This window comes from Strigops habroptila, chromosome 10, assembly GCF_004027225.2.
Source record: "Strigops habroptila isolate Jane chromosome 10, bStrHab1.2.pri, whole genome shotgun sequence".
In the NCBI taxonomy this organism is placed as follows: Eukaryota; Metazoa; Chordata; class Aves; order Psittaciformes; family Psittacidae; genus Strigops; species Strigops habroptila.
In genome coordinates this window covers 22,996,487-23,009,240 of record NC_046359.1, presented here as the reverse complement: position 1 = coordinate 23,009,240, position 12,754 = coordinate 22,996,487, and the positions used below count along the sequence as shown (strand labels likewise).

At 38.4% G+C, this 12,754-nt stretch overlaps 1 protein-coding gene across 13 annotated transcripts in view; it reads right to left on the bottom strand.

Moving 5' to 3' along the window:
• Window positions 1-12,754, bottom strand: part of BIRC6 (baculoviral IAP repeat containing 6) — a 177,128-nt gene that overhangs the window by 22,177 nt on the left and 142,197 nt on the right. For all 13 annotated transcript variants that reach the window (XM_030499967.1, XM_030499970.1, XM_030499962.1 and 10 more), the window contains one exon: window positions 2,375-2,585. In XM_030499967.1, the coding sequence (XP_030355827.1) occupies window positions 2,375-2,585 (211 nt within the window). The remainder of the gene's footprint in view (window positions 1-2,374; window positions 2,586-12,754) is intronic.

Sequence of the window (12,754 nt, the reverse complement as noted above, 5' to 3'; positions counted from 1 at the left end):
ATCAGCTCTGAACAGAGGTTTGAGAGTGCAGTGAAAGAAAGTGACAGTTGTTTTGTCTTCTAAAGAAAAACTGCAAAGTAGGCCTCAATTCTCGGGACCAAATTATAAAGAAAAATTTTTGGTTGCAAAATTTACCGTTTCACATAGTAGTTCTGCAAAAAAACAGCAAAGACAATGAAAAGCCATAGCAGGGAAAACGCCTCAGGCCTACCTAGTTGTATTCCAGCAATCTCACGTTACAGAAAAAACATCCAGGTCGTAGCAACAATTTGATATTCAGACAACCTTAGAACTGTGCAGGATTAACCCTTAGTAGCAGTCTGACAAGCAACAGAAGTGTGAAGATGACTAAATTCAGATCTCCCTCAAGCAGCTATCATGGGGGTGGCCAGAGCGATGTGGAAAGATAAAGCACAGCTGGGAATTTTAGACATGGGCCTGCTAGACTCTGCACTGTACAAATAAGCCAGCAGCTTATTTTGCCAAATGTAACAATTTGCCATGAAGCTCCCCTCGCAGATGGTGGCTGAGATGAGCCTGCTTTGCTACGTGGCAGAGGGCTCAGCCATCACAGCAAACAAATGTCTCAAACTCAGCCCCAGTGACAACCATTATACAGGCCTGACCATGCTCAAATTAGTGATGGCTTTTGACTCCCTAGCAGTCCAACAAACAGTCATGAGAAATCACCTTGTACCCAAATGTCTTCTCCAGTATCCAGAAATTTCCCAATTTCCTAACAGAGTATTATAACCTTTGAAAGTAAATAAAATCAAATGGACAGTCCAAAACAGTTCCCCTTAAATTCTGGATCCAAGTAGACATTCTCACTCGAACCTGGAAATGACATTTGGTAGACATGCAAGTAGAACTGCTCTTCAGACAAAGGAAAGTCTTGTCTTTGAAAGCAGATCCCATAATGATGATGTTGTTCTGGCATTTGACCTAAAAGGGGCAGCAGATTGTCCCGTTTAAGAAACTCATGCCAACACTTGCTTATATTGCTGGCACACCTTCAGCTAAAATACTGGGAATTAAAACCTTCCACCCCACTGATTCCAGGCTGCTCAGGCTGTTGTTGTTTTCATCCTTGCTTAGACACTGCTTTAGAGACAAACAGTATTATGCTTAACCCAACCAATGAAAGACAAGATTTCTTTCTGTGCTGATATATCAAAGTCATACAAGAAAATTGTACAGATAACATATCTGAAACAACCATGGAATTTTTATCAAATTCATCGATTATTAAAATAATACTGACTGTGCTTCTAGAATTCTTCTTTGTTTTCAGACCTAAACTGGCACTGAAGCACTAGTCATATTTTATTTTACCAAATTAAAAAAAGCTTATGAGTGGTAGTCATGTGCCATTCTCACAAAGAAACTTTTTAGACTTCAGCCTGGGGAGTGTCATGAGAAGATAAGGTTTCCATGCTCAGTAAATCCAAGGCTCACACATGATCAAATTAACAAAGAAAAAAGTAAGTGTGGTGGAGAATTTTATACATACATCTATACTGGAAAGGGATTACACAGAAGCCAAATATATTTTATTTTCTATTTTAAGATTACATATACAATGATCTACATAATATTGCCAGCAAGTCAAGCTGACATTTTTAGGTGGGTATCCAACCTAAAGAACTGTTATTTGTCCTTTTTAATTCTGTTTCATTTGCATTAAGCCAGCAAAAAAAAAAAATCCCACTGCAGGTACATTACATGGTTGACATGCAAGATTAGCAATAATCTCAGTCAAGAAGGATTAAAGAAATTCATGGTTAAAGACCAGAACATCAGGAGATACTAGAAAGAGTTCCTGACAATGGGATTCCTGCTCTGAAAAATCTCTTGAGTACTGATTGGTAAATATTCTCGGTTTAGAGTGGGATGAAGAAATTCTACAGATGCCTTTTCCTGACATTATATTGACCTTCTTTCCATGACATATCCGCATATGCTGAGGGACAGCACTGAATTTTGCAGGGAAGGACAGCTATGATTTCCTAACAAGCAATCTTTAAATTGGAAGCATGTAAACCGAATCAAGAAACCAATTAATTGCTGGAAGCGGAAAATTACTAAAAGAAAGAAATGGAAATTTGTATTGCAGCATTTGCAGTTAGCGATGAAGCGGCAGGAGCACGCAAACCTACCAGCTTCTTTGTATGATACAAAAGAAATTCTTTGTAAATAGTGAAGTAAAACAGAACACAGGCATAAATCTGGATCAAACGATGGTATGTTCTCACTCCAGACTGCAGCACCCATTCAAATAAATATACAGAACCAAATCTTTTGCTTCTGTATTCATAATATGTAAGTATAAAATACAGTTTAAATGAAGGTTAGGAATGACGAAAGTGATTACCTCAGTCGGTTGGTATAGGTATCTACGCAGGTCTTCATTTTAGCCAGCAAAGTCCCAACAGAAGCTTGTGACTCCAACTGTTCTTCCTCCTCTTCGCTACTTTCCCCCGACAGAGGCAGCAGTAATGGTACCATCGATGTGCAGGAGGCGATAGCACGGAGTAATTCTAGCAGCGCTCGGTAAAGGGGAACGTGTCGGGCCATATCCAAAACTAAGAGAGAAAACAGTTTACAAAAATTAGTTAAATTGAAGACTCTTAGTACAGATGTTTTAAATAGAAAAGTTAAATTCTAATTGTTATTAAAATATTAATTACATTAAATGATAAGAATACAGTATTTTGTAATAGCCATTTGTAATTTCTGTTTTAATGGACTTGGCCAGAAAGAATTGGATAAGACACCTGGAAAACAAAGATTAGCAGGAGACATAAGAGGACAAAAGTGCTAACCAGGTATCGAACAGGATCACCACACACTATATTCATTTCCAGCAGCCTAATATACAATCCTGGCTCAAGTTGTATGTCAACAGTCATTGCAAACAAGTATCTATGGAGGAAAAAATGTAACTTACAGTGTAGCAGGGTAGCATTTGCTGATTCTAATAGCATAAGCATTAATAAAGACAGACTTTCATATCACCCACTTTATAGTTATGTTCTCCTTTGGGAAAACTTGTCTGCATTATTGCAGAGTATTTACGATCATGAAATAAATGAAGTTACCTACTAAGAAGCCTAGCTTTGCTCCTTTTCATGGAGAAAGTATCATTTTAAAAACCATTATGCTTTCCTCAGAGCATGCAAAGGCCCTGAAAATGATGCAGATTTTATCTGCATACATATGAACCACCAACCAGCAAAAATTAATAAGAACATATATTAGATGGGCAAACTTCACTGCCTTAGTGCTGCTCAGTGTGACGAATATGTATCACAGAAGGAACCGTGGTGAGCTCCTCTGAGGAAAAGACAGGCAGAGACACACGATTCTAATGGATTCTCCAGCACCACATTGTTTATTTTTCTTTTCTACTTGCTTGGAGAGACACATAATGGATGCCATTTCAACTGACTTTCTATCATTAATAGAAATCCTGGAAATGTAGCAATACGCAGATACTTTAACACAGCTGCTTCCTCTGTCCCTAGGACATGCTATTTTTAACCTAACCGCAGAAAAAAACTGCTCTAGTTCAAAGTATTTACAAGTGACTGAGTTTATGATAAAATAAATTTGTTATTTTCCAGAAAAAAACCCCAAACCAAACCTCAACAGACAAAAAGCCCCTGACAACTTACATTAGGGCAGAACAAACCATAGAAGAACTCTTTAATGTTTCATTTAGCACATCTCACCCTCCAAGCTAAAGCAGATCACAAACTTTCATCTCCTGTCACCAAACTCTTAGCTCTAAATACAGCACAATGGGACAGTATAAATAGCCAAGCAAAATTCAACAGGCCAGTTTATTCAGGTTTAAAGATAGATTTCTCTCTCTCTTGCTACTAAGAGTTCTTTGATCAACAGCTTGCTATTTGTATTTTGAAACTGTTACAATGGCACAAAGTCTTCACTGGGTGAAGTTCTGATGTGGGTGAAGTTCTGATGTGGTGAACAGGAAGAAAATTTACTGGAACAAAGCACTGATCTGTCAGGCTTGGTATCACGGCTCTAAAAATATCCTGTGTCAAAATATCCCACATATTTAAAGCAAACTCCACTGCATTTAAACATTAGCATTAAGAAAACCAGTTTCAATAATCTGATCCTTATCTTTTACATATTTTTATATATACCCATTTCTTATGCTGAGTCTCCAGGGAACAATAACTGCCCACAGAAAAATCCCCATAATGTGTAAAATTGTCTTAAACATGAATAGATCTGATGATGGTGAATTTAAGAAGAAAAAAAAAAGGGGGGGTGGGGGGAAGGGCGCAGCAGGGCAAAAGAAAGGGAGGAGACTCTAAAACCCCATAGAGCCCTCGCCAGAAGCCTCCTCCCGCCTGCAGTGAACAGTGAAGCTGCTCCTCAATGTAATCAATTGCTGTTTATTACGGAGGCAGCGAGTGAAGGAGAGATACAACCTCTTAGGTAACCACAGCGTTTCACTTCTGGAAAGCTTTTATTTATTTATTTTAACCATGAAATTTTCATGAGACCAGAATACATAATTTGAAATCCAGCAATGCTTGCCTGCCCTCTCCTTTGCCAAATGGGATAGTTAAATTCAAAATTACTGTCATGAGGGAAACTGAACTGATGTAACTTTAAAATGGGAATGTTTTCCAGAAAGATAGGAGAGATTTCTGGGTTTAGCAGATTCAACTCACTTGCACTGCTTTGCAATTGTTCCCATGGGAGACATATGAAATGCATTCACTTGGTTTCAATTTAAACAATCTTTTAGGGAACAGCTACCAATTTCTTTTACCTTAATATTAGACTCTCCTAAACTCAATTTATTGATACCACTATGCATCTTACACTGTTTTTGTCGACAGCCTGTATTATACTTGGTAAGGATTATGACCCGTGCAAGTCTGTGCAAAATGCCAGAATTCCCCCCCATCCCCTAAACCATGTTTACCAAGACTGGGTGTCTGGGTAAGTATCAGAAAAACTTCCTGTAAACAATGTAAAATTGGCAAATTACAGTTTTATTACCTCTATTTGGCAGTTCACCTACTCCTTGTGCCTACTTTGCTTTCAAGTGAAAGGGAATGCCAAACTGACCGTTACAGTATGCATCTGCAGACACAGCTTTGCTTTCTGAAATAGGTTAAGACAACTTGAGCATTTTTTAGATCTATTTATATGTAATTGGATGTTCCAAACTGGAGGGTGCTCAATTTTTAAGACGCTATGTTATGCCACTAGGACTATGAGACACTCTGTAAAATATTCCCCTGGCCCAGATCCACTGTTTGCCAACTTGTCCATCTCCTCCTGGTGTGGCCGGCTGCACCCGCAGCCATCTAACAGCACCTTCTGGAGCGATGGAGGCTTAGCAAGTCCAGCAGTGTTCAGACTAGAACCTCAGTGTTTGGGCTGTACCACTCAGGTGCCACCATCATCTTTACTGCATTTAGTGTTTGCAGCGTATTTAGTTAGTTGGGATTTATGATAGATGTCTTCCGTTTAGATATCATGTATAATGGGAGTATTTCAGAAATATAAATCATACAGCTTTGTAAAAAAATATATATTTATATCCTGTAACAAAGTATTTTTAAAGAACTGAATTAAAATACTAAAAATATGAATAAAAATATAGAATACAAATCTGCAAATGAACAAATCCTATTTCCATCAAATAGAAGCAATGGAGCCTTTGGACTGTCATCCTCACGTACAGGTATCTTACCAACTAAGATGCCAGCAATTTGGATTTTAAGCAAATACGAACTTCAATGAAGAACGAGTGTTAAATGTAATCCACTGATTTCTTCCAAGTGTGCTACTCCTTGGGAACACACCCAACTTCCTTCTGCCTGAGTGAATTGGGCAATGTGGGTGTAGCGTAACACTACTCGAATTAAATAAGGTAGCTTATTGTGTAGGAAAAAAAATCCAACATGTCACAAAATAGAAAAAAATACTTTTGCTTATAGCAGAGCTAGAATTTTAATAGCATTAGCACATCTCAAATATATCAGACTTTTTTTTATAGGGTACTTCAGCTGTGTTAAGAAGGCACTAACAATATTTGATTTCTATGGGCATGCACATAAGCACACTAAGCTGCAAATACACAGCATTCCTAAGAAAATAAAAACAGGAGATTAAATTCTTGGCTTTGTAAAAATGACAGATGGATATATTATCCAGGATTCTCTGTTATTCCAAAGTCAAAAACATTTTAAAATAATGACAAATTTCTTCTCCAAACAGCTCAGTTTGGTGCTCTCGGACTCCTACACTGGGTGTGCCTGGACTACCCTGGCTGTGAGGCACACACAGACAGGGGGTCTTTCACATCTGCCCATTTTTGTGCTGCCGGTACTCCCCAATTCTGCAGGGCAGTGAACTGCTGAGGAAGGAATAACCCCTTGTACCATGGACCAGTTCAAAAGCTGCCCCTTGTTGACTCTCAAACACAACTGCTGCCCGAGAGAGCCTATCTTAGCTTCCGCTAGGTGTCCTGAGCATTTGCCATTTTCTTATATGGAAAGAGAGGTAAAGATGAAATTATTTTATTACCAGACTCAGAGCAGGGATCTGTACTCAGTTTTTATCCTGCTTCCTTGTCTGCTCTAAACAGGGCCGGCAGGACAGGGCTGCCTGGCGACAGCTGTATTGTTTTGAATGAAGTTCTAAAAGCAGTGCCTGGGACCTTTGGCACAGCCTGACCCACTCGACTTCTGCAACCATCCTATGTGCTCTTCAACTTGCATTCAGCAAATACACATCAAGGTTTCACCTTTTGGCTGTTATCAGTAGTTAACCAGTTCAAACAGTGGAGTATGAAGCAGAGCACAAGCGAAAAACTGCTGCTGAACCTAGAGCATGAGTAGCCAGAGACATGTAAAATGGCCCCTCTCTGGTGGCTGAGAGACAGCTGTGACAGCCCAGGGTGAGGGGAGTGGGGCGGGAGGCAAAAGAGAGCAGAAGGGCAACATCACCACAGGGTGGGCAACAAGATGTGACAGCAGTGCTCTGCAAGGTTGGAACCCCAGTGCTACCACAGACAGCTGATTTAAAGGATCATAACAGCAGCATCTTTACTACCACCTTTGTTTTATTAATTGCAGGAATTAAGAGTTCTAGAAGGATGAGTGGACATGTCCAAAAAACAAGCCAATGTCTTACTGTCCTTGCTAATTTGCAAGGAAATTCATTGTGGCCTTTCTGGACAATAGGCAGCAGGCATATATACTTACAATTCACATCAAAAAAGTATCACAAGTCTAAATTTATTCTGTTGCATTTATGAAAAGCAGAAATCTCAGCAAGGTCACTGCCACTTTCTAAGACAAGTAGAGATGGCAAACAGCTGGAAAAAAATTTATGGTTTAGTAGGATGAGGTCTTATCCCTCCCTCCCATTCCTTTGGGTACTAAAGGTCAACTTTTACTGGCATCACTGCAATTCACTTAGTCTCTTGCCACAATTTTTGCAATTTAGAAAGACACCGAATGCTAAATAGGTAAAATATAGCCATTTCATATAACCAGATCTCCCTTGTATGCTAATAACAAGCAGTCTGATTTGGGCAGTGGAGGGAAGAGGAGTGTGACTGAGGTTATTGAGAAGGCTTGACTTTCAGAAACTGCTGAGTATCCTGTCTTTTGAAAACTGTAGTCTTTCACACATGCCTAAAGGTCATGAGGTATTAGCGCACTCATCACGTTTGGAAACTTCTAGACACAGCCTATTTACTCCTGGGAAACAACTGATTAGCATTCAATGATTGAGTGTGATTTTAAAACATTTCAATTGCTTTCCACGCATCTGTTTATCCTCACCAATATAGATCTGTTTCTCACAGAGACCTAAGGCTACCCATATGCAACTACAACCTTAGTGTAATGAAAAAGCATATGAGGGCAGGTAGTTTCATAGGATCAAGGTATCACCTTAAATTGTATACATATCTGTAACAAGGTAATGGCCCAACTGAGTCTAATACTCCTTTGCTTTCTTTTAATATTATACAATATTCAAACAAAGGATAGCCAGGCCTAATGGCCCATTAAATAGACAGTACTGAGCAGCAATAAATTTTTTTTTTGCAATTCATTTAACATCCTCAGTATAACTTAACTGGCTATGAATAAGATTATGAAACTTATTTCCATTGCAAAGGATATTTAAAACCTATCACAGAGAATATGCACGTTTATTTTAAAATAAAGGAAACTATTAATATAGCATGTCCATTATATCAAAAAATCTTCACATTTAACAGCAGAATAAAGAAACAAATAGAGAAGAATAATTTGTGAGAAAATGATGAAAAGTTCTGCTTTAGTTGCTCTAATGTGAAAGCCTTCCCACTGTGATTCTCACTGTGACCAAACTAGGAATATTCCTACCCCAAAGGAGTCTACAAACTTGACGTAAAATAAAGCAAAACAGACACTTGAGGAAAAAACCAAACACCTTTACCAGCTTTAAATACATCACGTCTCTCCTTGCTTCTGTGCTAAGAGAAAAGCAGTGTATATATCCTCTCAATCTCTCTCCTGTACATAAATTCTCATTTACTAGACTTGCAACATTTAAGGACTTCTTGAATTTCAGTTATTTGAGAGGCCCACAAAGTTGGACTATTTTTTCTTCTGTGCAATTTCTTTTTACTTCTGACCAATATACATGCCTGTCTTTCTGCCTCTGCTGAAGGAAAGCAGGGTGTGCTGGCAGCCACAGCAGAAGGAACCACTGGAAACTCTTTCCAAATTACATCCCTTCTGTTTGCTTTCTCAAAGAGATTTGCCACTGCAAACACGAGAGTGATGGTCATGAATGGATAATTAAAAGGAAATAAGTGAAAAGAACAAGGCATTCTGAAGAGAATGCATGTCTACAACCAGGAAATGTAAATTTAAACCAAGAAATTCTTGCAAATGGCTACAAGAGTGGCTTACATTTAACAGATCAGAAGAGAGGAAAAAAACCCCAGGTTTAAAGTTGTAATGAACAAACTGATCTCTATAATCAAAGATGAAATTACGTTCTGATTTTATAATTACACTCTCATCTTCCATTCCAAGAGGGCTTCTCCTTCCATGGGTAGTTTCCAATGACTCAAGAGATGCCTTCAACTCTCATTTCTTATTTTGGATCTATTTTCCTCCTATTTCAATAAGAATTTATATTTTCCTGGGAAGATGAATGATTGTGTTTTCTTAAATATTCATCCAGAAGTAGCCACCTAATCCTGCCTCTGTTTTAAGTAATGTGAAAGAAAACCTCCGACAGTTATGTAGAGCAGCTATATTACAGAACTGTTCTATTCACATCATGCACAAATGCTCAAAATTTACTACATTGTATCTAAACTTCCCCTGCAAAAAACCCAAGAAAATACCTTTGTATTCCAAAACACTTATTTTTTCTTTTATAGTAAAGTTTAAAGGACATTGGGTCTTGTCCATTTAAGAAGCTAAAAGTCAAATAAGGCATTCTTGTTACCATGTCACTTAGTAAACAGTTTAAGTCCAATGTCAAGATCACAACTGCGGTACCACACACACCTGCCACCACATTTTTCTTTTACCTTTTTTACCACTAAATAATATAAAAAAGACCTTAAAGCTCTGTCAATTTTACACCATTTCCAAAACATGCTTAGTACTGAGAACATATTTTTGATCCTTCAGGATATTACTCACAACCTAACCCTCACAGCCACGGTTAAAATGAAGACTTGAGCACCTCATTATCATATTAAAGACTCTCAGTAGCTACAAACACCGCTGTTCAAAGAAGCCACACAAAGGAAACACTCATTTTGTATTTTTAATTGAAACCTTCAGAGGCTATGAGTGAGACATGCTCTCTTTCCAATAGGACCACACATCCTTTTGCTAAATATTTAACTACGGAGCTGCCCTCAGCCCCCCTTTACTGCATCTTTGCAAGCATATGATCTATGAATGCGGTCCACGCTGCAGGCAATAGTGTCAGTTCCAAATACGTCATGCTCTACTGCCTCTTGATTTTCCATTTCAGAATCAACCCAGGGCAAGCCTCTGTTCTAATAGGCCTAATTAACACCCTGTGTTCTGCTCCAGTTTGATAGGGGAAAAAAAAAGATTGCCTGAAGAGCATTTCAGAATCAGGTCTCTTTAAGACAACATGAGCCTTTGGGTAAAAATGAAACAAAAGCTTTCTAAATATGATCATCTGGTAATAATTTAAGTGGCTTGACTCTTTCTTCACTTTTCTTTATAGGAATAACACAAACTTTTTCACAGTACCATTTTGAGCATCTGAAAAAATGGCATCAAAAAATACAATTCCCCTGCATAATGAAGCAGGAGGAGGAGGGGTTAAGCCCCCTTATGGGTTGTGAGTTACAAATCCTGTGCCAGAGCAGTGAAACAATGCAAGAAGGGTGGGCCTCTGAATTCAGTGTCAGGCTCCAAGTTGAGTATTATTTATTGTTCAAATACAGCCTTAAAATTTTGCTCTTCCGATGTTAGCACTGAGCTCACTAGAGTCAAAAGAGGAAAAAAAAAAATCAGATAAAATCATAGAAAAAGTGAAATTAGGAATTACTTAATGAGACTGCATTCACTCATTAGTACCACTTCAAACCAGGCGCATTTTCCCCCTTTCTCAAAGAGACAGGCCAGAACTTGAAAAAGGACGAGAGAAAGGCAACTAAACAACCTAAGGTACGGAATGAGCTTCTGTACTATCTTAAATGAAATCAACTAAGACTTTGCAGCCTCAGGGACTAATGAAGTGCATCATAAAGGTTTTGGGGTTTTTTAATTATAAGTGGTAAAAATAACAGAATTGGACTGTTCAATAGATCCAAAGGAATAGGCACACCAGTAGAAGAAATAGTGCCACTTGCAGAAGAACATACACTACACAACACGTCACTGTTAAGCTTTGGAAAAGCTCAACACTAAATGCTGGGGCAGTAAGTACTGTTACAGGTTCAAAAGTAATTGGGTAAATTCATGTAAGAAAAGGCCATCAATGGCCAATAAATGAGGAGACACCACCCTTGGCCACATACTAGCAACGTGGGGCAGCATCTGTGTCAGCCCCATCCCTATATTCTCCCACAGGCACCTGTTATTGCCCACTATTAGTGACAAAGTAATGGGCTAACAACCTTGGTTTGTCTTGGCATTGTTATAATTTTAAGTGTCTTCTAGGAAACTTGGAAAAACCCCTAGTTTAACTGCAATATAAAAGCAAAACTGTGTCCAATTATAGAAGCAAAATACATTGCTCGAGTTATTTGGTCAGTCATCTGGAGTTTATGTAGTAATGTGGCTCAAGGGAGCAGACCATGGCTCTTAACTATTTCTGGTTTGCTTAAAGAAGATTTGATTTTGAAGAGTATTTTATTTTGGTGAAACATTTTCAGGAAAGTTTATTTTACAAGTCAAGTCAAACAACACTTCGAAGTTTGTCACAAATGTATCCATGATTCCAGAAAAAAAACCCCGCTGCCAGAAAAAGCACGAGGCATTATTTCATTAAGGCAGCATGTACAGTTGAGTAAACAGACACAACTTTCTGTATTTTGAAAGGAAAGGAAAAAAAACCCCAAACAATCTAAAAGACAAGCTCAGATTTTAAAGCAGAAGTGACTACTAAATATCATGCGTGGTTCCCAATTTTGGAGATACTACTATTTCCATGCCACACTCTACAGTCTGTCTCCATGGGAGAGATCACTCTCTGCCATTACATAGTGCTCCAAATAGTCTTGAAAAGGTGGTCAGGTGATGTAAGGATTCTTGTTGGAGGCTACAAAGCCATCTAACATGGGAGGTCGGGAATACATCATTAAGTAAGAATTATTACTGAAAACTAAAAATGCAAAATTCTATATTCATTGGTTTTGTTTGTTTGTAAAAATGGCCCAGTAGGCATCAGTGTAGAAAGGACATGAGCAGAATACTGAGAGAAGTCTATACTGCCCTGGGATCCGACCCCACTGCAACTTTCAAGAATCCCTCCTCTGAAAGATAGCTGTTTTACCCAGCATCAGTTCTTTAAAACCAACAAAACATGAAGAAACACAATTAAAAGCATAAAGCTATAACCAAGCCCTGTCTGTATCAAATCTAGAAAACAAGTGTAAGGAAGCATCAATGCAAAGCTACAGGACCGCTCTACATTATCCAATAAATATGTAATGATATAAAGAAAGGCATCGATAAATGAAAGATATTAAAAAAAGATATGAATATATATATATATATATAAAGCATTCAGAGACAGCATGAGAATAAAGTTTTCTGCCTGATCCGGGGATGGAAAAAAACTTTACTATTAATACAACTCTTTACTATGGCATTTAGTAAGATAAAAAGGAGCAGTAATTTCTGATATTAAAGGTAAGCTACAAGTGTCAAACTGATCTTCCAGTTAGCCAAGAAAATAAGAAAAATACTTTGGGGGGGGAGGAGAGGGGAAGTACAAGATTTAAATATTCTGCAGACAAAGCCTTTCTTGAAAAAGTAACAATAAACCCAAACCACGTCAGGTACATGTTAAGCGTCACAAGTGCAGACACTCCGCAGAGATGAAAGGAAAGGTATCGCTAGTCTAGGAGCAGGATTTTTAAGGAAGTTAATCTGGCTTTCATCATCCCTGCATTGGAGGAGGGAACAGTGATTTCACTATTTTTGGCAGAGGAGTGGGCAAGGAGCCACCTTGAAATGGTCCTAGGTCTGAG